At 42.6% G+C, this 26,566-nt stretch overlaps 2 protein-coding genes across 3 annotated transcripts in view; one reads left to right on the forward strand and one right to left on the reverse strand.

The window, feature by feature from the left end:
- Positions 1-26,566, forward strand: part of NT5DC1 (5'-nucleotidase domain containing 1) — a 214,556-nt gene that overhangs the window by 1,287 nt on the left and 186,703 nt on the right. For both annotated transcript variants that reach the window (XM_084827382.1, XM_084827381.1), the window contains exons 2-6: positions 1,564-1,655; positions 2,749-2,820; positions 4,718-4,824; positions 8,586-8,665; positions 11,161-11,242. In XM_084827382.1, the coding sequence (XP_084683508.1) occupies positions 1,564-1,655; positions 2,749-2,820; positions 4,718-4,824; positions 8,586-8,665; positions 11,161-11,242 (433 nt within the window). The remainder of the gene's footprint in view (positions 1-1,563; positions 1,656-2,748; positions 2,821-4,717; positions 4,825-8,585; positions 8,666-11,160; positions 11,243-26,566) is intronic.
- Positions 13,215-25,435, reverse strand: COL10A1 (collagen type X alpha 1 chain). Its single transcript, XM_084827380.1, has 2 exons — positions 25,267-25,435; positions 13,215-16,750 (listed from the first exon to the last, which is right to left on the reverse strand). Exons 1-2 carry the CDS (start codon positions 25,433-25,435, stop codon positions 14,886-14,888), a joined length of 2,034 nt encoding a protein of 677 aa, XP_084683506.1. The 3' UTR covers positions 13,215-14,885.

Raw genomic sequence — 26,566 nt, forward strand, 5'->3', positions numbered from 1 at the left:
TGGGGGAAAAGACACATCTTATTTTGAAACCAAGTAAGGACACAAACTTGAACACAAACAGAATTATGTACTCTTGGCTCCTCCCCCGTTTATATCTGTAGCCGGGGTGGGCTGCTTGTGGCCCTCCAGATGTCTTGGCCTACAACTCCCATCAGCCTTTGCCAGCATAGCCACTGGTGAGGGATGATGGGAGGTGTAGGATAAAACATCTGGAGGGCCACAGATTTCCCACTCCTGAACAACGATATCCACAGGGACCCTTTGTGCAAGCCCCACTGAAGTGAATCATAGAGGTTGAAGAGCACATATGCTGAAAATCTGTATGGGCAAGATACTGGTTTCTGCTCATGGGCCAGGCACAATTATGCTAAGTAACTATTACATGATATCTATTATTTCTATAACCAGTGTAAAATCTCACTTTCAACTGTGGATCCTGGTGGTGTACTTATTTTATACAATTTAAGTGTCATGGATTCCCACTAAGAGTCTTAGGACCTGTAATTTGAAGATACTGCTAAACATTTCCTATTTACATACCTTTATCTGCCTCCCCACTTCCAAACTATAGTTCATAAGGCTCCCTGTGGTAAAATAATAATTCTAAAACCAATTTAAACCCTTTGGGCAGTATCCAACTGTGTCATTCTGTTAGCACAAATGATGTTGTGCTAGTGGAAACTAGGTTCTAAACTATGCACAAGAGAAGAATCCAACTAAAGTTACGTTTGTGCAAGCGTGGTTACACAAGAGGTTGTGAATTGTGCTTGTACAACCAGTTGAGCATAACTCTTGTGTAGCCCGTTGCGCAACTGCTTGCACAACCAGTTGTGCAAGCATAATGGGCAACTGCATTCAGAAGAGCTCCATTAACGCTATTGGAGTTTGTGGAGTGACACTATTGGAATGACACTATTGCCCTAAGGTTGCAATTGAGCTCTGTGGAGCATACTTCTGAGTAGACATGAATAAGATTGTGCAGTTAAGACTACAGTCCTATACTCACCGGGGAGTAAGTACCATTTAAGTCACTGGCACTTACTTCTGAGAAGATATGTATAGGATTGTACTGATAGGCCACTATGTGCGCTTGCATTCAAACAACGCTTACTGGACAGGACAGGATTGTATTCAATGATGGGGGAAGAGATTGCACATTTCTTGTTCAAAAATAGCAATATTTTATTGAAAATATACCTTTCTCCAAGATCCATGCCCTATAAATATTACAGCAAATGCTGTGGACAGTAGGTGTCCTCAGTCACCCCCATCTCGCTTGCTTACTTCAGCTAGTTTGCTAAATGTGTAGTACTCATGTTTTCAAAAGTAACTATGAGCCATATCAAAAACTGGAGGCATGGAAAAGTGAAATTTCTGAACATTTTGGTAAAGAATCTAACAAGTATTAAACTAAACCATTGTCATTTTTATATTCTTCTGCTAATAAGGTAGACCCTCGAGTGTGAAGTGACAGAGTCTTGGAGTGTCTCAGTATATTTAATTTTATGTAGTGTTACATTGCTCACTCTCTCTCTCTCTCTCTCTCTCTCTCTTAATTTGCAGCTTATATATGAAAGCTTTGCTCAGTACATGGTAAAAGAGAAAGGTTATGATAAAGAACTGTTAAATGTAGCCCCTGAAAGCTGGGATTTCTGGTAAGTGATTCTATTTAAAAATAGTAAGTATGTCCATTAATCGCATATGGGAAAAGAACATACATATCTTTAAGAATGGCTCTGTCCTACTCCCTGCTGGGCAGGTACTCATCCTAACCTCCTTGGTTTGGTGGTGCCTTGGTTCACTTGGTTGAATGAGACTGCAGAATCCATCAAACTATTAGTGGGTGACAGAACGTTGGGTTTCTCATCCTTATCATTAGGCTGGGTGGCTGTATTTTTTCTCTAGACATTACCTACCTAAGAATGAACATGCAAGCCATATTCTGGACTCCAGTCTTTTATAGCTCTGCAGCCTCTCTAGATACTGGCCTGGCTATAAGTCTTACAATATATGCAGTTACTCAGTTGTGTTGGTTGGAAGGCATAGGTGGGCTGATGACAGGTCTCCCCACTGCCCCAGCATACAGGTTGTGCTAAACTCCCAGGTCTTATGCAGATGTCATCCATCCCCCATACATTGAGTATCTCTGTTTCCCTAAGAGAGCAATCCTGTGGTCCCTGAGCGAGCATCCCAGAGACTATAGGATGACTCCGAAAATCCTTTCTAAGCTTGGAGACAATGCTCCAGTCTCAGAAGGGGGAATTGGAGATCTGCCCCCTACCCCCTTGAAGCCAGTGTGAAAAGAACCACACTGGCTGCCTCTCCAACGTCAGAAAATTGACCTTGGAGAGGGGGAAAGGGGGGTGATCTGGTGGGTGGGAAGGGGAGGAGACTGGAGAGGCCAGGATATGATTTATCTTGAGCCTTCTCCAGGCTTCTTCCCTCCTCCTCCAAAGCACCCTCACTAATCAGGCTGAAAAGAGAAAATATAGGAAGACAGGAAGGCAAATTCACCTCTGCCATTTCTCCCACCCTGCTGGCTTCAGCCGAGCAGGGCATAGGAATCTTGGAAGCCTCCGAGTTCGGGAGCTTCCACTCAGTGAGGGGGCAGTCCATAGAATTGTGCCCTAAGTGTCCTTAAGACCACAGTCTGTACCACACTTCATATCACTTGTGTATATTTTGAATACAAGGTTCTTTACTATATACATCTTTGTCCTCCCCATTGGTGAAACCGAACACATGTAGCTGTAAAGGCCTGGTGCTGGATATGGAAGATGGGAACTTCCTTAAACTTGCAGAGGATGGAACTGTTTTGAGGTAACACTTAAATTTCTCATAAAGGTTTTACACTTCAGTCCCTATAATTTGTGAATTGTATGACAATTTTCTGTTTTCAGACCATAGTCATGCCCCCTGCATTCTGTACTCGAATGTGTGTATGCCCAGACAAGTTACTTAGGGTGCAATCCTATGGGGATAGATGGCCGCCTCCAAACTCGGAGGCAACCGCCTATCCAATGCAGGGCAGGAGAAGCACAGAAGGGATTGTCCCCTCCGTGCTTCTCCTGCCCTGCATTTGCGGCTAGACAGCCGATTTCGGCTGTCTAGCTGTGGGAAAGCAGAGCGGGGGTGGAAGACAGCACATAGGATGTGTCTTCCCCGCCCCGGAATGCCCTGTTTTGGCCACTCCATGCTCCTTTTGTGAGCGCGGAGCACGGGGCCATTCAGTGCTGCCTGTGAGGCAGTGTGGAGGGGGAGGGGGGGGAGATCGGTTCTCCAGGAACTGACCTCAGAGCATGGGCTCTGAGTTTGGTTCCCAGAAACCCACATATCCTATGGCCATCTAGCCACGGACTAGCAGCCATAGGATTGCTCCCTTAGTAATCTGATTGTAATAATTCTAAATAAAAATTACTTCTTGTAATGGAGATCCTCCACTTGCATCCTAAACTCTATTCAAGTTTGCAGTATAATACCTTAAAAAGCTTGGGTTCTGTTTTTTTCCCCAGCCACAATCCTTAAGAAGGAACTTTTGCTTGACTCTTAATGTGCCATCTATGGTTGGGCTAAGTTGGAATGACAAAGGGTCAAGTGGCAAGATCTGAAAAGGATTTCTACTCGCATTCGTCCAGCCTTGATTGTGCGGAGATACCTTGTCATGTTCAAGGGAATGTGAATAGATTCTCTCTTGAGACCTTGCCATTCAACCAAGTATGGTGGGGACTGGGGGAGTGGGCGCACACAGGAATGTTGGGGGCGTGGCAAAGCCAGAATGTGGGGCCCCGGTGTCTTTCACATGGCTTTACACACCCTCTCTGGGCTTTGTGCCTGAACAGGACTAGATAAAATGCCACATTTGGGAGAGATATTCTGGGCCACAAACATTCCAGGAGCAAAAGGCATTGGTTCTGCAGCTGCCACACAGACACTATTGTGAAAGCAGAATTTGAACAAAGGAACCATCAGTTCCACAACTTGCTCTCTGTCCTCCACAAATCCTTCCTTCAACTCTTTAGCATAATAAACCAATATGTGGCTAAACTAATAAATGGTCTTTGTGTTCTGTGGATTCACTATTGTCTATCAGTCTAATTATCAGAGTCTATGTGTTTGAATCTGGTGTGATTAACAGAGTTAATGTTATTAATACTTTAAATAAACAGAATTACATTCTTCAATAAAGTGACCAACTTAAGTCTCTTCAGAGTAACTTAACAAAGCAGTCCTTCCAGTTAGTTAACTAAAGATGTATTCAAAAGATAGATACAAGTCAAGCCAAAGCTCTGTAGGCAGTTCACAAAATAGAGCTTAAAACCATAAAATGTAAGAACATATAACATAAGATAATAACATAACATAAGACCTAAAAAAGGTACAGAATAAAGCAAAGTAAAATCAATCTTTTGTCAAGACTCTAAAAATATCAACAATTTTTGATAGGACCTGACAAATGGAATGATCTGCCTGTCTGATCCAAGTTGTATGGAATTCAGAGACTAGATAAGGATAAACTGTAGAGGCTATAACAGCAAATCTGAATCCCAGAAATCTTTAGGATTTTTTCTTGAAGAAATGTATAACTATTATCTGGTGGTTGTTAGATCTTGTTGGGTGTTGTTTAGAGTTACCATATTGTAATTGTGGGGAGGGAAAAGTTCAAAATTTTGGATAAAATTCATGTCTTTAATTCTTGACACATGCATGTATCACACAGGGCAAGTCATGGTACGAAACATATGACCCCTGAAGAGATCCTGGAGAAATACGGAAGGAGGGAATGGAGACACTTCAAGACAATGAGTGGAATGGTTTCCCGCTCAGGTATTAGATAAATAGAATGTTGTTTTGGCCTCACTATCTAACGTGGGCTCAAACTAGACATGAAGGGGAGATCATTGATTAGCTTTCCTGACATCTTTACCTCCCTTCGCATGTTGTTGTATGTGAAGGGACCCCAGGTGATTAAAGGATAGCAGGGTAGTGCTGCTGCCCCTGCCCTTAGTATTATGCCCCCTAGCCTGGCTTCTTCCTGCGAGCATGCCACTTTCAGAGAAGGTCTGAAGGGGGAGCCAGCTGTATTCATGGACACTGTTCCATAGAATCATAGAATAGTAGGGTTGGAAGGGGCCTACAAGGCCATCGAGTCCAACCCCCTGCTCAATGCAGGAATCCAAGTCAGAGCATCCCTGACAAATGGCTGTCCAGCCTCGTCTTGAAGGCCTCCAGTGTGGGAGAGCCCACCACCTCCCCAGGTAATTGGTTCCACTGTCGTATTGCTCTTACAGTCAGGACGTTTTTCCTGATGTTCAGCCGGAATCTGGCTTCCTGTAACTTGAGCCCATTATTCCATGTCCTGTACTCTGGGATGATCAAGAAGAGATCCTGGCCTTCTTCTCTGTGACAACCTTTCAAGTACTGGAAGAGTGCTATCATATCTCCCCTCAGTCTTCTCTTCTGAAGGCTAAACATGCCCAGTTCTTTCAGTCTCTCTTCATAGGGCTTTGTTTCCAGTCCTCTGATCATCTTTGTTGCCCTCCTCTGAACCCTCTCCAGTTTGTCTGCATCCTTCTTAAAGTGTGGTGCCCAGAACTGGACACAGTACTCCAGATGAGGCCTAACCAGTGCTGAGTAGAGGGGAACTAGTACTTCCCGGGATTTGGAAGCGATGCTTCTATGAATGCAGCCTATGAATAGCATATGCCTTTTTTGCAGCCACATCACATGGTTGGCTCATATTCAGCTTGTGATTGACAACAATTCCAAGATCCTTCTCACTTGTAGTGTTGTTGAGCCACGTATCCCCCATCTTGTAACTGTGCATTTGGTTTCTTTTTCCTAGGTGCAGAACTTGGCATTTGTCCCTATTAAATGCCATTCTGTTGTTTTCTGCCCAGCGCTCCAGTCTATCCAGATCACTTTGAATTTTGTTTCTGTCTTCCAAAGTATTAGCTATCCCTCCCAATTTTGTGTCATCTGCAAATTTGATCAGCATTCCCTGCACCTCCTCCTCCAAGTCATTCATAAAAATGTTGAAGAGCACTGGGCCCAGGACCGAGCCCTGCGGTACCCCACTCGTTACCTCTCCCCAGTTTGAGAAGGTCCCATTGATAAGCACTCTTTGAGTCCGATTCTGTAGCCAACTGTGGATCCACCGGATCGTTGTTTCATCTAGCCCACTTTGAGCTAGTTTGCTCATCAGGATATCATGGGGCACTTTGTCAAAAGCTTTGCTGAAGTCGAGGTATATGATGTCTACAGCATTCCCATGGTCTACAATGGAGGTGACTTGATCAAAAAATGAGATCAGATTTGTCTGGCAGGACTTGTTTTTGACAAATCCATGTTGGCTTCGAGTAATCACGGCATTGTTGTCAAGGTGCTTCCAGATGGATTGCTTTATGATCTGCTCCAGAATTTTCCCAGGGATTGATGTCAGACTGACTGGTCTGTAGTTCCCAGGTTCCTCCTTTTTACCCTTTTTGAAGATAGGGACAACGTTAGCCCTCCTCCAGTCATCTGGCACTTCCCCCGTCCTCCATGATTTCTCAAAGAGAATAGACAGCGGTTCCATCGAGATACATGAGAGGGGAAGTAAACCAAGCCGGGGGGGGGGGGGGGGAGAGTTGTATTTGTCACAGAAGTAGTATGTGGGAAAAAGTTTTACTGCCCCCCCCCCCAATACATTACTGCAGCACTGATCAAAATTGGCCAACAATGGCTGCTTTTAACTAAAGTGGGGATGCAAGGAAGATATTGGAAGAGGCAGTGAAGGATTTTCACCTCACGTCTAGTTTGTTCTTCACTGATGGGGGTGTCGAAATCTGAACACTGGAATTTTACATTTCTCTCCCAAAGAGGGGATTATGAATGTACCTCAGTTTTTTTAAGCTTACTTCCACATTAGCTACAAGGCTGAAACTAGGAACAGACATAGTCCAAAACATCCTGAATTACTTAAAAACTTCCCCAAAATTGGAAGTTGAAAGTGTACTCCCAAATGAATAAGGTACTTACAGGCCATTCAGAAAGCTGGAGTTTGACTCAGACACAGTCTAGGATATTCTGATGTTTAGAAGTGCCTGAATGGAGACAGTTGCAAGTGACTCCCTAGAAATGCCAGGCAGGTAGCATACCGCCCCGTGGCATTCCCCCAACCTGAAATTTAATATGTACATCCTCAAGAAACACTAATTGCTTGTAAAGTGGATGTTTTTACATCCAACAGTCAAAACATGGGACACGAAGTTTGCTTCATAACAGAGGCCAACATTCCAGCGCGGAGCAAACCAAATTACATGTGGCACAGAATGTGGGACTGTAAGAGTTTTATTGCCTCTTCACACACACTTCAAAACAGATAATGATTTGGGTGACAAAAATTCCAGTAGCGGCTAGAAGCATGAAGGAGTTTGCAGAAGGCAAGCTTGGTTTACATGAGAGTCTCTGTACAATGTATGTTCAGTATATATTGTCTTTTTTTTTAAGTGTTTCTCATTCAATGTTCCTTAAACAATCCCAATCACACTTAATGGAAAATACATACCACTGAATTTACTTTCAAATAAGTAAATTTAGGATTAAATCCTTAATGCTGCAATCCCATACAAATTTACTTGATTGTAAGCTCTGTGGAAATGAGACTTCTTTCTTGTATATACTTCGTTTGGATTAAGTTGTAATGGCTGTTTGTTTTTTATGATGCACTGTTTCCTTGCACCTGATTTCCATAAACTGCCTACTTCATGTCTGTGCTGTAGATGGGGACCATCATATGTTAGATGAGGCTTCCAGCACCACTGTTGCCAACTTAATAAAAAAGAGGGGGTGAGACTGAACTGCTCCTGTATCTTGAACAGTAGCTTGATCTGCCAAAGTTTATTTCTCTTATTTTTATCCTGCCTCTCCCCCCACAAAATATCTCAGGATATGGTACATGGAGCTACATAGTCCATTCTCCCCTTTTATCGATGCATTGGCCTGGTGACGATGACTTGGCTGAGAGAGTGACTGGCCCAGGATCACATAGCAGAGGCATGACAATACACTTCACACATCTGAAGAGCTGTCACACAGAAGAGGGCAGTGACTTGCTCTCTGCTGTCCCAGAGAGCAGGACTAGATCTAATGGGGTTAAGTTACAGGAAGGCAGATTTTGGTTGAGCATTAGGAAACACTTGATGCTAAAAACAGTTCAACAATGGAACCAAGTACCCAGAGGGGTGGTGGGATCTCCCTCAATGGAGGGTTATTCCAGCTCTGGATTTCCTTCATGAAGCAGGGCGTGGGCCTAAATGACCTACAAGATACCCTACAACTCTGTGATTCTATGACATGCTAATGTCTGAAGATCAATTTACTGTTAAAGGCGCAAGAGCATAAGCTGGGAAAAAGGGGGGAAAGACTGACAGTCCAACAGGGCTCTTGTCACCAGTTTTTAGGGGGGGGGGGAATAAAAATAAACACCTTTCCAAAGATGCAGTAAGAACTTCTGAAATGTGGATTTTCCCCAAGGAAGATGAAATCTGTAGTTTCCCAACAAAATACCTAATGCATAATTCAAATTATTTTCTTTTTCTTTGCAGCTAAATATTATGCCTATGACAATTATTTTGATCTGCCAGGGGCGCTTCTTTGTGCACGGATTGTGGATGGTTTAAACAAAGTAAGTGTTAACCTGCTTTATAGCCCAATGAAAACTACATCCTTAACAAGTTCAGACAATCTTTATTGCATTGCTGCTTCCTTTGTTCCTCACCCTGCTCCTGTGTTATGTAATAGCTTGCATAACAGTTGTGCTGCGAAATGGACTTTATTCCTGGAGTGGACTTTATATACCTGTTGTACATCAACAAAAATGTTGTGCCATGGTAATCATAGGAGTGTCGCTGTTGTAGAATTTATACACTTGTGAACTCGGTAGATGTCCAAGTGGTGGTCTGAGGCCCCAATACTTAGGGCCTTGGACGTGATGTTTTTTTTAAAATGCATGTAACAGCTCTAGGAGGGGAAGGGGGCTGTTAATGATCAAGATTGGAGAAGACCGTGTGGGGGAGCTTAACCCTCTTCTCCCCCGCTTTGGTCCTGGCAAAAATCACACTGTGCCTGCTGCAATCCTGATAATGATCGCTCTCCCCCCCCCCCCCACTGCTATTTTCATTTTTGGGAAGAAAAAAAGGCATGCACATTCAGTGCAAAAACACATTTAACATCACAGCTTGTTTGGCTGTAGGTTGATGTAAGTGGGCACGCGCCGTTGGGCTCTCAGTCTTCCTTTAATGTTGTTCAAATTAGCTAGAACTACTCCATCCATGTGTACTGAGTGAACTCTGTGTATGAGTGCACCTCTTTTCTGAGGCAGGCGGACTTGCCATATTTCAGCTGGTTAATTTCTAAAGGAGGAAATAAGGTTGATTCAAATCCGCTGGGCCTGCAGAATGTTGTATGTGCAGGCCAGTTCTCCCACTGCCCTGACCCATCCCACTCCCACTGCAGACTACACCACTTCCATATAAGGAGTTGTGTGAACCGCTCTTTGATACCGTCTTTCTAATTTTGCCATCTCCGTAGCCCCATGCTATAAAATCGAATTTTTGATCACAATTTTCAGCATGTCAGTAAGGAGAACATTTACCAGAACATGGTAAATGCAAACAGCTGCAAACAGACAGATTCGTTAAGATGAAAAGCAAAAACCGAAGCACTTGCATGTCTCAGTGATGTTGGTGATTAATCTGTTTTGTAAATAACATCAGCTTGACAGTTTAGTTGCAAATTTTGTGGTAAAATGTTTTAGTTCTTTCAAACATAGCAGCAAAATCAGTGATGCAGAATGATCCGTATATTTCAGTATCTCAAGATCAACTATTATATTTTTCTTCATGGTAGGCTGTTAATTAATAGGAAAACAAGACATCGTTTTTCCTGTGCTAATTAATACCTCAGCGGAATCCTTACTCCTGTTCTGCTGTGCTGGCTCCAGGTTTCGGAGGGCTGTTGGGCAAGACACCCTCAATGGGCCCCCTAGCTCAGTGAATCTACCTTCTCACCGCCATTGTCACCAGCTCCTCATCCTCCTTCTCTTCATCGTTTGCCACTTGCTTGGCAGGCAGAGAGCCAGTGAGCAAGCAGGCAATGGCATCTGCAGCACCTCCTTCTCCTCACCACTACCTTCATACTTCTTCCTCCTTGCCGCCTGCAGGAGGCAGGTGAACAAGCAGGTTGCAATGCTAAAGAGGACCAGCAAGACCAGGGGGCTCTCATCAGTGGACCCCTGTTGGAGTGTGGGCCCTTGGCAGGTGCCCAACCTTGCGTACCCTTGACGCTGCCTGTCTGAATCCCTATCCTTTCCCCTTTCTCAGGCCTGGTCTGTACACACAACAGAGTGAGGTGGTAGAATAGACTATACTATTTCAGACTGCAGGTGGAGGAATTGCATTTTTGAAGCTCCATATATAACAAGCTCCCTGCAAGTGGAAAACCAGCATAGCAGGCAAGGTGCTGGACTAGAACCTTCCTTTCTGATTTGCTAGTTTTCTATTTGAAGGGAGTTTTTTTTTAAACATCCAAACACTGCACTTACAGTCTGAAGTGGAGCGGTACATTCTTCCATCTCATTTTGCCACATGTGTAGACCCAGCCTCAGATCCTATCTAAATTGGGTGTAGGAATACAGTCTAATATAAGCCCCTTGCTTGCTTTTAAAAAATACCATCATAGTCCAAAGAGGATGAAACACCCAGGAAGACACAATGACTACAAAGTTCTGTCTTTTGACTCATTCTCCAAATACGGGTACCTCTGTAAAACAGTACCATTCCCATACAAGGGGGAGGTATCAGCAGGCCTGGAAGAATGCCAAGGTTTGTAGAAATACAACAGCATTAGGGGTGGCAGAGAAACACTCCAAAACATCTCAGTGATGGCCAAACACAAGAAATGCTGGCTGACTGGCGTGAGCGGAGAGCAATGGAATGGAATATCCCAGAAAGGGGCACGGCTGCCTGGCTGGCATCTTGAACAGGAGTATTCCACATGGCAACATTTTGTTGCAGATCCCACTGCTGATCATTAGCTTGTGAAATTCACAGTGCATGTTCTTCTAACATTTTAAGCCACTTATACTGAAGAAGCTCACAGGGTTTCTTTTTATGCTTATAGCACAGTCCGAGGCAAAAGTATGACTTCTGGAAGGATATGGTCGCTGCCATACAGCATAATTATAAAACTTCAGCTTTTAAAGGTAAGTGGATTCCATGTCATATATTGGCTACATTTTTTTAAAGCTATTGTTTATGCATTTGTCATAACATAGCTGATACTTCATGGTAGGCGGGAGACTGAACCTTGCACACATGCATTCAAAACTGGAAATATTGTTATGCCAACCAAACTGTAACCATTGTACTGGTTTCTGAATTTTTAGTACTGACTGAAACGTCTGCAGGGGATGAAAGTTATTTGAGTTATTGATGTGTAATTAAGTCTGCAATCCTATGCACACTTAGCTGGGACTAAGTAAGTCCCATTGAACTCCAGACTTCTCACGTGTATAGGATTGCACTGTAAGTGAGATAAAATTAGGGTGAGAACATAAGAACATAAGAAGAGCCATGCTGGATCAGACCAAGGGTCCATCTAGTACAGCATTCTGTTCACACAGCAGCCAACCAGCTGTTGACCAGGAACTCACAAGCAGGACACAAGCGCAACAGCACCCTCCCACACATGTTCCCCAGCAACTGGTGTACATAGGCTCACTGCTTCTGATACTGGAGGTAGCATAGAGCCATCAGGACTAGTAGCCATTGATAGCCTTCTCCTCCAGGAATTTGTCCAGTCCTCTTTTGAAGCTATCCAAAGTGGTGGCCATCAATATTTTTTTTAGCTGGAACACTACTTACTTGGTCTAAGTCACTGAAAAAATTATGTTCGGCAGCAAGCTTGGGATTCCCAGTCCTGTGTTTTTCTGAAAGGTATAGGAGGGGGCATTTGTAAAAGGGAAGCAGAGAACATAAGGCTGCTTAACCTTTCCTTTGCCTGCTGCTTTTCCTCACTTGACTGGGAAACCCAGTTTCAGAGGGAGGCTGAGAGAACAGGAGCCGGGGGGTGGGGGTCAGGCACCAAGGAAAGCTGGTTGTCAGGGAAGGGTTAAGCATCTCCCTCCCTGTCCATTTTTTTTCCTTCCTTGCAAATGCCTGTCTCCTGCCCTCACTTTGCATGTTGCGGGGTGGATGTTCCTGTGTTTGCCTCTGAATCTCTACTTCCAGCCTAAGCTCCATCCAGAGTTAAGCTGACTGCACAGCAATGCAGGTAGCAACGAAGAGCAACACAATGAAAGGGGTAGGAAGTCTGTTTTTGTAATGCCTGCATGTGGTCTGAGAGAGGTATTGTATCCTTCAAAAATGTCCTTCAAGGTTGCAAGGGATCCCACAACGCTCAGATCTTACGCCTTCAAGTGCCACTGATGTGGAGTGGAAGTGAGGGTACTCAACTCATGGCAACACCATGTCTTATTGTAAGATGTATGTGTTATGGGTCAATGCAAGTGGAAAATTTTCCAGAAGAATGCTGATGCGCATGGGAGCTGTAACATAACGCAACTTTCCCAAACTTTTACCTTAGTGCCACACAAGGAGAGGGGAAAACTGCAGCCTAGGCTATTTCTATTTATTATAGACATATTTACCTTGCCCTTCAGAAATTTCCAGGGTAGCTTATAATACAATGTCCAAATATGATAAAACCATATCCAGACTTTGGCCCTGAAGCCTCCTATACTGCTGATATGAATGATACCTGCATTTCTGTGCAGAAAGTTATACATATGCTTGTATGTAAGGGCCTATCTCTCCTTAGCCAGGCCCTCTCTTTCTATTTGCAGTTCTCAAGGGGATGGACTTAATAACTTAGCCCACATGAAGGTGGGAAGTAGTACCTTTAACTTCAAGATTTCTCTTGCAATACATGTGTACCTTGTGATAGAACTGGCTTTATTTTGCTTTCAGTGCAGCTTTGTAACTTACAGCTAAAAGCCACAACTGGGTATTGTTTTAACAGAATGTATTCAAAAGTGAAATCAATTTTTAATCTATATATTATGTACAAGTCTTTGTCAGTCTAGTCATATGGGAAAATAGCAATAACTCACGCTACACCCAAATCCAAGAAATGATTTTAAAAGAACTAAATCATAGTAGACAAAACTGAAAGGTACATTTCACTTTTTTATTCACACAGTTTTTTAAAATCAAGTTTGACCAACACATCTAGACATTAACAGAACAAAGTATAAAATGCTAGTTCAGATGAATATCATAAAGAACATTTATTTTGGTTTCACAACAAAAAGTTATGTGGGCTGAAATATAACAACATTATAACTGGTCTTATATTGGTACAATAAGTGAATGATTGTACAAGCACCATAGTGTAAAACTAACATAAATAAGACATTTTTTCTAGTTTATGTAGCCGATGCATATCATTATCTCCCATAAAAAGACAACTTTCTTTAGAGGGTAACAATATAAAATATTTTGTGAGGTCAGTTGAGTTAAATAATCAGTCACCCCAAACGGTACCCATGCAAGGGAGTGAGTATTCCATCAATTTACCATGAAATACGGACACACAGTAGATGTGATCACCCAGTACTAGCCAGCAAGAAAGACTGATATACATAAACAGCCTTCCCTGCATGCAGCTGATGTGGGTGCAGCTGCACATCTGGATGACCATTCCCACCCACACTGCAATGCTCATCTGGGTCACACTGAACTTGACTAGACGCATCTTGCAGTGCAAGACGCAGTTGTACATCCCCACCAGTGCGACTAGCTTTTCTGCCTAGATAATTGTGCATGATTAGATCTGGACTGGGCCAATATTCTGATCTGTTAGGTGACTGATGACTTGATTTTAGAGCATGCTGCTGCTAGCATTCCTTGTCTTCTCTGAGTCAGGTTGTTAGTAAAGATACAGCTTATGACAGAACATTCCTTAGCATCCAGGAAATGGTGTTATTACAAGGTTATCCTAATGTATTTAAGGGAGAGGAGGCTTTTAAAAAGTACTTTAATTTATATTTTCTTTTAGTAGAGACTGCTGACACAACCATACTAAGCTAATTTTATTTAGAACATTCCAGTTAGTCTGTAGCACCTTATATTTACCTTTATTATATAAATTTTAATGCATTGTCAGCTGAAGTACCCAATATGAAAAAGATCATCATTTATAATGAATAGTTCTAGGAGTTTTACATTAGATCAGCAAGTGCTAATTGCAGTTATCATATGAAAGACATTGTATGTGAATTTGTTATTACACTCCTGTTCTAAGCACTCTTCTGTGAGCCCCATTGATTTTAAAAGACAGAACTTTGTAGTCATTGTGTCTTCCTGGGTGTTTCAACCTCTTTTGACAATGATGATATTTTTTGAAAGCAAGCAAGTGGCTTATATTAGACCGTATTCCTACAGCCATTTGATCTAAAGTAGTTACCAGTGTTATTATTCAAGCATGAGGATGGCAACATTAAAATACTTCCTTTCTACACATGCCTATGAATGAGGAGTTTTATATAAGACAAAGTAATGACACCCTTTCCTAATACCTAATCTTGGCAATTATCATTCACATCTCAGTATTGGGCAAGTAAAATACATTTCTGTGTGTTGCATTAAAATAGGATTATACTTTGTGAATAATTAAATTACCCTTTAAAATGTCTTTTAAAAAGAGCACCTAAGATATGCACCATGCAGCATTTTTCTTAGAAGTTTAATTTTATGTTCAGATTTTCTTTAGCTAATCTCTGCTGGACATCTAGAAGTACAAACACACATGCTAAGATATCCCTTTTTTTAAAAAAAAATGGTATGTTATATTTGTGCGAATAAGAAACCTGAGAAGGAGGAATGAACATACTCTGAAGAGAACAAGCCATTTGATTCGTTGTTGGGCAGCTGTAACCAGACCTGGTCATTTTCCATTAGGTCAACAACAGCACTGCCAGAAGCCTGGTCAAGGTATCCTTTCTTGTACTCATCAAATGTGTACATGATGGGTGAACCATTTTTGTACAGGCCAACCCAAACATGTGTTCCTTTCACATGAACATGGTAAGCAAAGTAATAAAGCCCTGGTATCCTGCAAGTAAAGATGCCTGACCTGGGGTCATAGTGCTGTTGTCTGTTGTACAAAACTTTATCAAACTTGATAGGGGCAGCTGCTGCAGGGTAAGCTTTGGAAAGAATGACAGTGAAAGCTGATACTGGCATGCCGGTTAGCCCTTGGACCGCACCAGCTTTCATAACAGGCAGTCCTGCCAGGGCCTGGCCTTGTGGGAGTATTGCTTGTCCAGGAGGACCAGGTGGACCCGGAGGGCCTGGCAATCCAGGCTCTCCATTGTGGCCTTTGGCGCCTGGAAGTCCAGGGGGTCCCATAGGTCCATCTAAACCCTTTGTAGCAATGCCAGCTGGACCCGGTAATCCTGGTGCTCCTGTATCCCCTTTACTGCCAGGGAATCCTGGGATACCTGGAGGACCAACTGGTCCCCTTGTACCTGGTATTCCAGGTGGACCTCTTGGGCCTTGCTCACCATTGATGCCTGCCACTCCTTTAGGTCCTGATGAACCCATTGGTCCAGGTAAGCCAGGTGACCCAGCATGGCCTGCATCCCCTTTAGGACCTGGCAAACCTGGATGTCCTTTCAGGCCAGAAAGTCCTGGTTCCCCCGGAAGCCCTGATTTCCCATCTAAACCTGGTATACCTCTCTCTCCTTTAATGCCCTGGAACCCGGCTGGACCTGCGGGGCCTCTTTCACCTTTCAGCCCAGGTATGCCATTTTCACCAGCTGCACCTCTGAGCCCTTGAGGGCCTACATTCCCAGCTGGTCCAACTGGCCCTGGTTCCCCTGGAGCACCAGCTGGGCCTTGTTCTCCCTTTGCTCCTGGGACACCAGCAAGGCCTTCCGGTCCTCTATTTCCCTTCATGCCTGGCAATCCAGGTTTTCCAAATCCAGGGAGACCAGAGGGCCCAGGCAAGCCTGAGGGACCTGGAAGGCCTTTTGGTCCAGGAATTCCTGGCAATCCTGCTGGCCCACTTGGTCCGGGTTTTCCTATTCCTGGTTGTCCAGGTTCCCCAGGAGGGCCTTGAGGGCCTGGGGTGCCGAGTGGTCCTGGGGTGCCTGGTAAACCCCGGTCCCCTTTAACACCTGGCTGACCTGGAAATCCCTTTTCCCCAGGCCTTCCTATCCCTGCAAGTCCCGGGGCTCCTGAAGGCCCCTGTGGCCCTGGCAGACCTCTCTCACCTGGGCGACCTGGCACCCCATATCCATTTTCTCCCTTCTGTCCATTTATACCAGGAATACCTGGCTCACCCTTTTCCCCAGGGACACCCCTTGGCCCTTGTGCCCCTGGCAGTCCTGTTTTCCCAGCAACAGAAATCCCCGCTGGACCAGGAGTTCCAGGGGCCCCTGGGGAACCCCTTGGCCCTGGGAGACCTGCAGGCCCCATGTCTCCTTTTTCACCAGTTAGCCCTGTGTCACCTGGCTTTCCTTGCAAGCCTGGCAGACCCGGCTTTCCAACGGCTGAAAGTCCTGGGGGTCCTGGGGGTCCTTGTGGCCCTTGAGGCCCCTGGATTCCATATCCTGGTTTTCCTGGCGCCCCGGAAGGGCCTGGTAGTCCTCTTAGGCCGGGAGGCCCTGCTGGGCCAGGAGGGCCTTGTTCTGCCCTTGCCGGTAAAACTAGAATAAATTAAAATAATTAGTGCGTTGTAGGAATTAAGTGGCTCAGGAACAGCAAGTTGAAATAGCAGTCAGCATTTAAAAATGTCTTAACAATGTATTAAAAACAACCCAGTGCCACATCATATATAATACAGTTAGAATTATTTCTTATAACAATGTAATAGATAGTTTTCATTTTATTCAAAGTCATTTTTAATGAGTTGACTCTACTTTCCCACACATATACACACAAACAGCTTGTTTACATTTGTTTTATAAAATTCTCATTTGCTGATCCTGAGAAACAAAAGCAAGCAAAGTTGGATGGGAAGATAGTGAAAAGGCTAAATAATGTAGGGTTCATTAAGACTACATGAAAATAAACTGTAAGCATCCCAGTGGCTTCAGCGTACATGGAATTAAGTTTTAAATGTTTGGTTTTGGCAAACATTGATAGCCCTAGGGTTGCCAGCTGTTCATGATTTTTATGGACCTTTCATATTTTGGAAGCTTTGCCCATAAAATGTAGAATATCTGTTATGGATGGAACATATTCATATTTTCTTATAAGAAACAAAATCTCAAAGGAAGACAGTAAATTTCAGAATTTTGATAGACTGCATTAAATAATGCATTTTCTATTGGTATGATACAACCTACACTACTATCAGCCACCCTGGGTTCCTTGTGAGGAAGGGTAGAATATGAATATATATATATATATACATACATACATACATACATATCTCTCATAAGAATAATGTTCCTTGGGAAATTTCTCTTTGCACAGGGACAAATGTATACAAAGAAGAAAAGATGCAGGAAAAATGCAAGGTTGACTCTGCCATTCCTAGGAGTCCTTATACATTTCACTGGTATAAAGAAAGAAGGCAGTTCCTACAAGTTCCTTGTCATGCCCTGCTGATGCAGTGAATCACCAGGATCTCCATAATTTGTGAGGTTAAAGGGTAGCGATCCAAGGCCAGCAAGAACAGATGAATTAAGTACTATGCAGAACTTAACTATGCATGTTACTCAGAAGTGAGTCCTTCTGTGCCCATTGGAGCTTACTCCCAGGTAAGTGTGCATAGGAGTGCAGCATTATGTGGAAGTAAGCCCCACTGAGCTAAACATGATCCTTACATTTTAATTTAATCTTCACTAAATAATTAATGTTATTGGGGTGAAAAAAACGGACAACCAAAGTTCAGTTGACTATAGTAAGACTCTTTTAGAGTGGTTTTAGAACCAGAGCTGCAACATTGTATGTGTAAGTATCTACTGCTTAGATGGTTGCATGGTGCTTTTTATAAACCAGCAGATGGAGCCATTCAACCATGTGTGAGCTAAAATCAAAGATTCTTTAAGAACAACTAAATTTCTCAGATACGCCTTTCCCTTTCTTTTATGGGAATACAGAATCTTGTTGGACTATAGATGGTTAAATATATAAACATGAACATGATTTTTAAAAATGTATTTAGGACAAAAATAGATTAGAAGGCTTAAAGTGCAATCCTATGTATGTCTACTCAGAAGCAAGCCCAATTGAGTTCAGTGGGACTTACTCCTTGGTAAGGGAGTATAGGATTGCAGCCTGAATCTTTCAAATGCTACAGTTTGCAGAAGTTAAATTATATTTTGTTGTGCACACTTGCAAGTAATAGCAGAGGATACTGAGTTCAAAATTTTAAAAAGATTAACTAATAAAGGTGGCTGTTGGAATACCGTGGAACAGGATGCTGCAGGAAGCCTTTTTGCCAGGGGTCTCAGGAGGACTAGATCTGTGTTTGGCAAATCTAACCCCACAGTAGCCCTGGGACCAGTATCTTTTACTAATGCTAGTATGCCAAATAGGTGTAACACTACCCTTTAAAAATACACAGAATTGTTAGGCATTTGTACAATCATGTATGCTTTATTTGTCTAGAAGAGCACAACTGCACAACAACCATGTTGAATTCTCCTGACAAATGTTCGATGCAGTCATTACTTCCCTGGTAGCCATGCCAGCAGGCTGAGCTGAGAAGGAGAGCAGGGCCATTCTGCCAGCCCTGCTGAAAGAATTAATTTTTCCCTGCTTCCCTTCCCATTACTTTTTTCTTCTGCGTCATATGTTTTTGGATTCTAAGCCTGTGGGTAGGAACTAGCTTGTTAATTGATTATGTGTAAGCCACTCTGGAGGCTTTATGGCTAAGGAGCAGCATAGAAATACTTCAAATAAATAAATAATCAAACAAATTAAAGTAGCAAAGCAATATGCATATGATGCATATGAGCATCTTCCTAAAGTTTTGGTTGTTGGGTGTCAGGGAAGGGCAATTTAACCATTGCCATGCCTTGTCTATATGCCTTTAATGAGGTAGGATTTCTTTTCATACTACAGTTTGCAAACCTGGTTGCTGTCATGTCAGCCTACATCTGAATATGCCTTGTGAAAACCATTTTTGCATGCATTTAGCTCCACTACAGACCTATGAATTCAGTGAGACGCTTGTGGAGGTTTGAGTCCACCTGATAATTAGGCGCTAAGCAAGTTGTCCTCCTGTGTCTGAAAAATGTAACTTAGAAATTGACCTTTAATGAAACTCAGCCCGGAGCTGCTGGTGTGAGGGATGAATAATACTGTTCAATTCCTGGACTTTGAAAGACCCAGTTTTTATTCTCAGAATTAGGAATTGATGTGGAGGTGGGGTACTCCACTCAGATCTTGGCCACTAATAAGGCATGCTAAAGTGACCCACCTAAAGCATGTATTATTTTACTTAGAAGGGAAAATGTTTACCTATTTAATGATGATACATGTTTATATAGTGCATTTCAAATTTTCAGTGGACTTGAACATCTGAGAAATCCTTACAACATCAATATTATTATATATATATTGCAGGTGAGAGACTGAGGCTGAGATAAGAGCAGATCCCTAATGGGTTCATGGCTGAGGGGAACTTTTGAACCAGAGATATCTGAGCTCACACTCTTAGGCTGCATTCCTAGTGAGTAAGCCCCAGAAAGGGGAGCGGGGTTACTTCTGAGTTAACATGCTTAGGATTGTGCTGTTATTCTCTGTGTTACACCAGTCAGTTTATAAGCCTTTATTTCTGATGCTCTGAGCTGATTGTGATTCCCCAATGAAGTCCTTACACCAGCAAAGGCATGCTTAATTATCCAAAACGTCATAGAGCTTTGTGAAACATGGTCAGGTTGCTCATTCTGAGCAGGAGGTGCAAGCAGGCTGTGAATGTTTTGAAATAGAGGAAAGTTACTGGTTTAGCTGATAGTTAAAAACATAGTACAGACATGGTCATTACTGAGAAGGGAAAAATAGGGAAATGCAGGCAGAAGTAGCAGAAAATACAAAAACTGTTCAACGAGGCTGAGGGAGTAAAGCTGCTGAGCTACTTCACTGGCAAGAGTGAGCCTCAAAGAGGCTACATGGGTTTTGGTGAGTAGGAAGCCAGAAAGCCTCTAAACAGTTTGCTCCAGCAAAGTGCTGATTGCTGGACCGTTAAGGCTAAAATATGCATGTGATGCTTCCTGCTGTGCCTAGAGCAAGGAGCACTGTGGAGCAGCTTTATGGTCAAGAGTGTCAGTAAGATAATCCAAAAACTTCACCAAGTCCAGACTGTCTAGCTTTGACTGATGTCTCTGTAATGCTGTTCTCACAAATGATGCTTAAATAGGTGCATTCCTTGTGGCTGTAAGGGTGCAATCCTATGCATGTTTCGACAGAGAAAAGGCCTACAACTTCCAGCATTCCCCAGCTGGGAGTTGTAGGCCTTTTCTGTGTCGAAACATGCATAGGATTGTGCCCTAAATTTTCAAAAGTTAGACAGAGGCTGAAAAGAATGCTTAGAGCCTGGCTAGACTTTACACACATTGTAATGGACTCAAATGCTACAGTTTGCAGAATTGCAAACTTGACTGTTGAGAATTCTGGAGGCAAAACTGTCTTTGGGCAGTTGACACTTTAGAAAAGCTTGGAGGCATTTGCCTTGCTAGTATGCTGAGAGAGAAGAAATCTCTCCAAGCTGATGGGCGGTGGTCTCTCATTATTGTGCTCAGCTTATCTCCTCTAGCAGTTGAGAGGCAGGGGACTGTTGCTGAGTAAGATAGTGAGTGAAAAAGCTCATGGGCTAGCAGCATCAACTCTCAGCATGACGTTGGCAAAAACCTCTGAGCTCTTCTTGAGTGTCAGTGATCTGTAGTACACTTTCAGACTTCTCAGCTGTCAGAGCCTGGTTATTTTTATGTAAGGAGTGTAATTCAACTTTCCCTGTCCCCTGCCTGGGGGTGATGCGAGTTATAGTCCAGCACACCTGGAAGGCACCATGAAGGCTGGTGTAACTCATCACTTGTGAAAATACCTAAAGGCCATTAAGCTTTCTAGAAATGCACCAGCCAGACTGTGAAGAGACTCTCATCTGATTTCAACTTCTCTCTTACTTGCTTTACATGCTGTAAGGATGCAATCCTATGCAGGTTTAGAAAGGAAAAAGTCCTAGAACTCTCAGCGTCCCCCAGCCAGCATGCCTGGCTGGGGAATGCTGGAAGTTCTAGGACTTTTTTCTGTCTAAACCTGCATAGGATTGCACCCTTAGAGTCTTGGCAAATGTACAGATACCTACTTTAGCTATTTATTAGCCTGGGATAAGTGATTATGGGAATAAAAGTGGGGTTGTTACTTCTGATAAATTAAGTTCACATTTCTATAGAGAAACATAGTGACCTTGAATAATCCAAGGCACGTAGCTAAAACTGTGGAATTCCTTATAGAGGGAATAGTTATGCCAAAGTTGTTGTCTCAGGGAAACAATTCCTGAATATCAATTATGTTTAAAAGCAAAATTTTCATGCTTTAAATAGGTATGTCCTTTTGGAATTAAACAGTGGAATTGAAGGGCTGCTTAGACTGGAAATGTCTCACTTAAGGTTTTGTTTTTTAAAAAAATTAATGGGGGTACTACAGGGTAAAGGAATATAGATTCCACCTTTCCTCTTACCTGACTAAATAGTTTCATTAGTTCACAGACTGATGAGCTGTGAACTAATGAAATGGAGTCTTTTACCATCACATATACACTTCATATTAACATTTAATGACACAGATAAGAAACCCTGTTGATTCACAACAATATTTTAAGGAAGATAAACCTTAATATTCTTATGCTGAACATGTTTATTAGGAAGTGAATGTTGCCTAATTTCATTTGGGTGTTTTTCCAGGTAAGGGGCACATCACACATTTAGGCTGGGGGAAGAAATGGAATCAGTGACAGATTTTACTTTCTTTGGCTCCAAGATCACCGCAGACGGTGACTGTAGCCATGTAATTAAAAGACGCTTGCTCCTTGGGAGGAAAGCTATGGCAAACCTAGACAGCATAGTAAGAAGCATACACATCACCTTGCCGACAAAGGTCCGTCTAATCAAAGCTATGGTTTTCCCAGTAGTAATGTATGGCTGTGAGAGCTGGACTATAAGGAAGGCTGAGCGCCGAAGAATTGATGCTTTCGAACTGTGGTGCTGGAGAAGACTCTTACGAGTCCCCTGGACTGCAAGGAGGTCAAATCAGTCCATCCTAAAGGAAATCAATCCTGACTGCTCATGGGAAGGACAGATACTGAAGCTGAAGCTCCAGTATTTTGGCCACCTAATGTGAAGAGAAAACTCCCTGGAAAAGACCCTGGTGCTGGGAAAGACTGAAGGCAAAAGGAGAAGGGGACGGCAGAGGATGAGATGGCTGGATAGCATCACCGATGCAATGAATATGAACTTGAGCACACTCTGGGAGAGAGCTGAGGACAGGAAGGCCTGGCGTGCTATGGTCCATGGGGTCATGAAGAGTCGGACACGACTTAATGACTGAACAACAACAACAAGGGTGAGCCATTTGTGGTCCTCCAGATGTTTTGACCTATATTTTCCATCAGCCCTAGCTAGTGGTGAGGGATGATGGGAGTTGTAGGCCAAAACATTGGAGGGCCACAAGGTGCCCACTCCTGTGCTAGGTTCTTACATGATCTTAGCTGTATGAGAGATGCAGGAGCACTGATTCTTCCTGTGTAATCGAATCATGGAGCTGCAGTCTAGTCCAACCCCCTATTTGATACAGGAAAACTAGAGCTAGAGTATCCCCAACAGGTAGCCCTCTAGCCTCTGCTTGAAGACCTCCAGTGAGGGAGAGCCCACCACTACTCTAGGTAATTGGTACCAGTTGTTCAGTTGCCCTTGCCATGAAGACGTTTCTTCCGATGTTCAACAGAAATCTACCTTCCTGTAACTTAAGCCCATTAGATATACTTCTACCCTCTGGGGCAGCAGAGAACCAATTTTTGCCTTGTTTTTTGCCACCAGGTGAGAAACATAGACCATCTGAGAGGAGCCTGCCCTGAGTCTCCTCCCATGCCAGTGTTAAGCCAGTTTAACCTGAAGGTTGATGCTGGGGTGAGAGAGGAACCACCATGTGGGCTTCTCTCCTGTGTCCCAGCGCTTCTCATATTACCCTGGCAATATAGGAGAGAGCCATGTTGCTGCAGCTCCCATGCTACCCAGGTGATGCGCGCACTAGCCTACATTTCTGACACAAGGGTTATACATCCGCTTCTCCGTCCAGAGAGCTTCGGCTATTGGGCAGTATAGAAATGTAACAAATAAATGTGTACATTGTAGAATAGACACTTGCCTTACCATTTGGATGTTAACGTCCACACGTTTAAACATTACAGTTCCCTTAAATTAGCAATTATTCTAAGCAGAGAAAATAATTTGTGAAGCAGCCATACGTAAGCTTGGAATTGCAAGCTGAACATGTGTGAGGGGGGGATCCCACTTCTGTAAAACCAACAAAAAGACACCTTTAACCCTTGTCATTCTTGTCTACATATTAGGCTGCATTTTCACTCAGAATTAGATTGTGCTGTGTATTCTAGTGAATATAATTCCTGAGCCAAATAAACAAGACTCTCCTTCCTTTGTGTGTGTGTGTGGGGGTGTCTACACTTAAATATATGCAGTGGGTTTTTTTTACCAGTTTAACTGTCATGGCATACTGCAAAAGAATTCTAGAACTTGTAATTTAATGAGCAGGATGCTGAAACTTCTCTTTTAGAGATCCCCTACCCCACTCCTCACAGAACTACAGTTTTCAGAGTAGTTCCTTTTAGAGTAGAGGGGAATACCATTCGATCAGTTTAAATCTCTAGTACAGATATTTCACTAGGACATTTCAAAATGTGTGATTTTCAGCACGAGCAAATCTCACTAAGAATTGAGTTCTGCGTTAAAGCACCAATCGGCACAACTGCTAACATTGCTAGTCAGAACTCTCTCAGGAAGAATAAGAAAGGTAATTGAAAGCACACATTGCCTTCAGATTTAAAATACCTGTTATCATAATGTAGGTACTTTAGCATTGTCATACCCTGTCATTCAATGCATTATGTTTGTATAAAGCTGAATTAGGGCACAAACCTATGCATGTTTAGACAGGAAAAAGTCTTATAACTCCCAGCATTCCTCAGCCAGCCATTACTGGGGAATGCTGGGAGTTGTAGGACTTTTTCTTGTCTAAACATGCGTAGGATTGCGCCCTTAATCATTTGAAATCAAAACATTTAACAATTTCAGTTTTTATTTAAGGTCCTAATAATGTGAATTTCTTGCAGCATCAATTCTTAAATGGTCAGGAGTCCAAGCCCTCTGGACTGAGTGGGACAGAAATCTAAATGAACCAGTCAGTAAGCATTCATTTACTAGGACAGTGGCTCACATGACTGGACTATTTACTTTATCTCTTTTTACTAGTGAATATTGAGTTGTTTGAAAGGTAGAATATAAATGTTTTAAATTAAATATATAAAGCTAGCTTGCAACATGTATAATCTAGAGTATCCCTGCTTAAAATCTCAGATGAAATACCCTTGAATGTGGGTTGTGGACTGTGGTTGTCTTACAGCCATTCATAACTGCTTTGCATCCATGTTCACCTGAGAATGTAAAGCTGATATGTCTGTTCAGAAAAAGAACATGGTCCACCTTCCTGGGATGAACCACTTTAAAATGGAAGTGGAAAGTTTTATGTTCGAACATTTTGCTCTTGTAAAAGAAATCTTCCAATGGAAAGCCAGAATATCTAGGAGGTTCTCCGTAACATTCTAGTTTTATATGTACTGGGCTGGAAACCTGTTACATGGAGAGCATTCAAATATGCAATTCCCCACGTGTGTCCTGAAGTGGTACAATCCCACTGTGCGCTTCTTCGTCAGTAAGGAATTGCTCTTACTGATTTTAAAAAGCAGGTGCACTTGTTATGTCCCTACTATTATTCTTCTGTAGGCAGTTAGTTCTACAGTGATAATTTTAGTAAATACCTGAAAGAAAATCTGTAGCTTACCTGCTTACAAAACCAGTTCTTTTGTACCTCCAGACAACAGTTACAAAATAATAAGCACCGTGGTTTACACTGCACCATAATCAACATACTCAACAAAACTATAGGTGGTCCATATTTTAAAAAAGAAAACATTACTTACCATGGCTTTTTACACTGAAAGGCAGGAAAGGTGGCCCTTTCAGTGGGACACTGGATTGTTGCTGATACCGTTCAGGATAAAAGCCTTCACCACCACGGACAATGTTCATGGAAAATAGCATCAGCAGGAAGGATATTTGTACCTTCATATTCCTAAATCCACTCTGCATTGAAGAAGAAGAAGAAGAAATAGGTGTGTTGTAAAATTACAGAGAGTGGAGTTTTTTCTACCCCCAAAGAGTTAAAAACATATGCATCTCATCTATAGTCTTCTGCTTCCGCACAGTTTTTAAATGTTCTTTTTTTTAAAGTAGAAGCACAAGCCATTATAGGTATCAGAAACCTAATCACATTTTATTGCATGTTCAACCTTCACTGCAGCCTTTGGCAATGGTTTACAAACATTTTCAGAAATAAAAGGGCTGAAGGAAATAAAGCTGCTGGGTGCTGCAATATTATATGCCTATAGAAACCCATTAACATTTCCAAAAGAAGGATCTGGATTCTCTTGTTCCAGAAGCAGTAGCCTTTAGAAACCTATATATCGCAACAAGCAAGCCTTCTGCAGCAACTGTAACTAGAATACCCTCAAGTGCCATTAATGAGCACCTGAAAACCTCTGTCCCACTTAAATGTATTTGGAAGACAAGCCGTATGGAATTGCAGCATACCGGCATGTAGGATTACAAATGTGCAGTAGAGCAGACTTCAGTCTTGGCTCATGTGTCCTGCCACAGGTGTGCAGAGCAGAAGCTGTTATTTCAAGCATCATCCTGAGCTATTTATACTGTTTGTGCCTTCTGACATGAAGTTGCACTCTGCTGTAGCCCCGCCTTCAAACCAGAAAAATGCTAATTATGGTGGAAAGTTTTTTGGCCAGACATGGTGTGTCAGGTTGGATTTTTATTACTATTATTTTGGATGACATTCCCCATTCATGAATTTACTTTCATTGTACTAGAACCAAGACTGGATAACTCACCATCAGATAATACCTGAATTTTTAAAAAGAATAGAAAAAGTGTAAGCTGTGTTTTGATTGAATTTCCAAAGAAGTGGGCAAACCACTGGATTTCTTCAGCTGGTTGTTTTAGCGGGCAGTCTTACTAAGTAAGTGCTAATAAACCTTCAACAATGTGCAAGGGCTGCAGAATATATGTTCTGTATGTTGATAGGTTTGCGGTGCAAATTAGGGATGAGCCAGAGTTTCTCTCCCATTTTCACGTTTGCTTTCACCAGAAACAAAGCCCATGTCCTGTTTTACACACATACACTACAATATTTTGACCCATGAAAAGAGC

Source organism: Heloderma suspectum, chromosome 1 (genome assembly GCF_057233095.1).
Source record: "Heloderma suspectum isolate Gila_16-S chromosome 1, 16-S_ref, whole genome shotgun sequence".
Lineage (NCBI taxonomy): Eukaryota > Metazoa > Chordata > Lepidosauria > Squamata > Helodermatidae > Heloderma > Heloderma suspectum.

Coding starts and splice junctions, on each gene's coding strand:
- COL10A1 (XM_084827380.1), bottom strand. CDS start 25,435: ATGCAGAGTGGATTTAGGAATATGAAGGTACAAATATCCTTCCTGCTG. Junction 16,751..25,266: donor TTTCAGTGTAAAAAGCCATG/GTAAGTAATGTT, acceptor AATTTATTCTAG/TTTTACCGGCAAGGGCAGAA.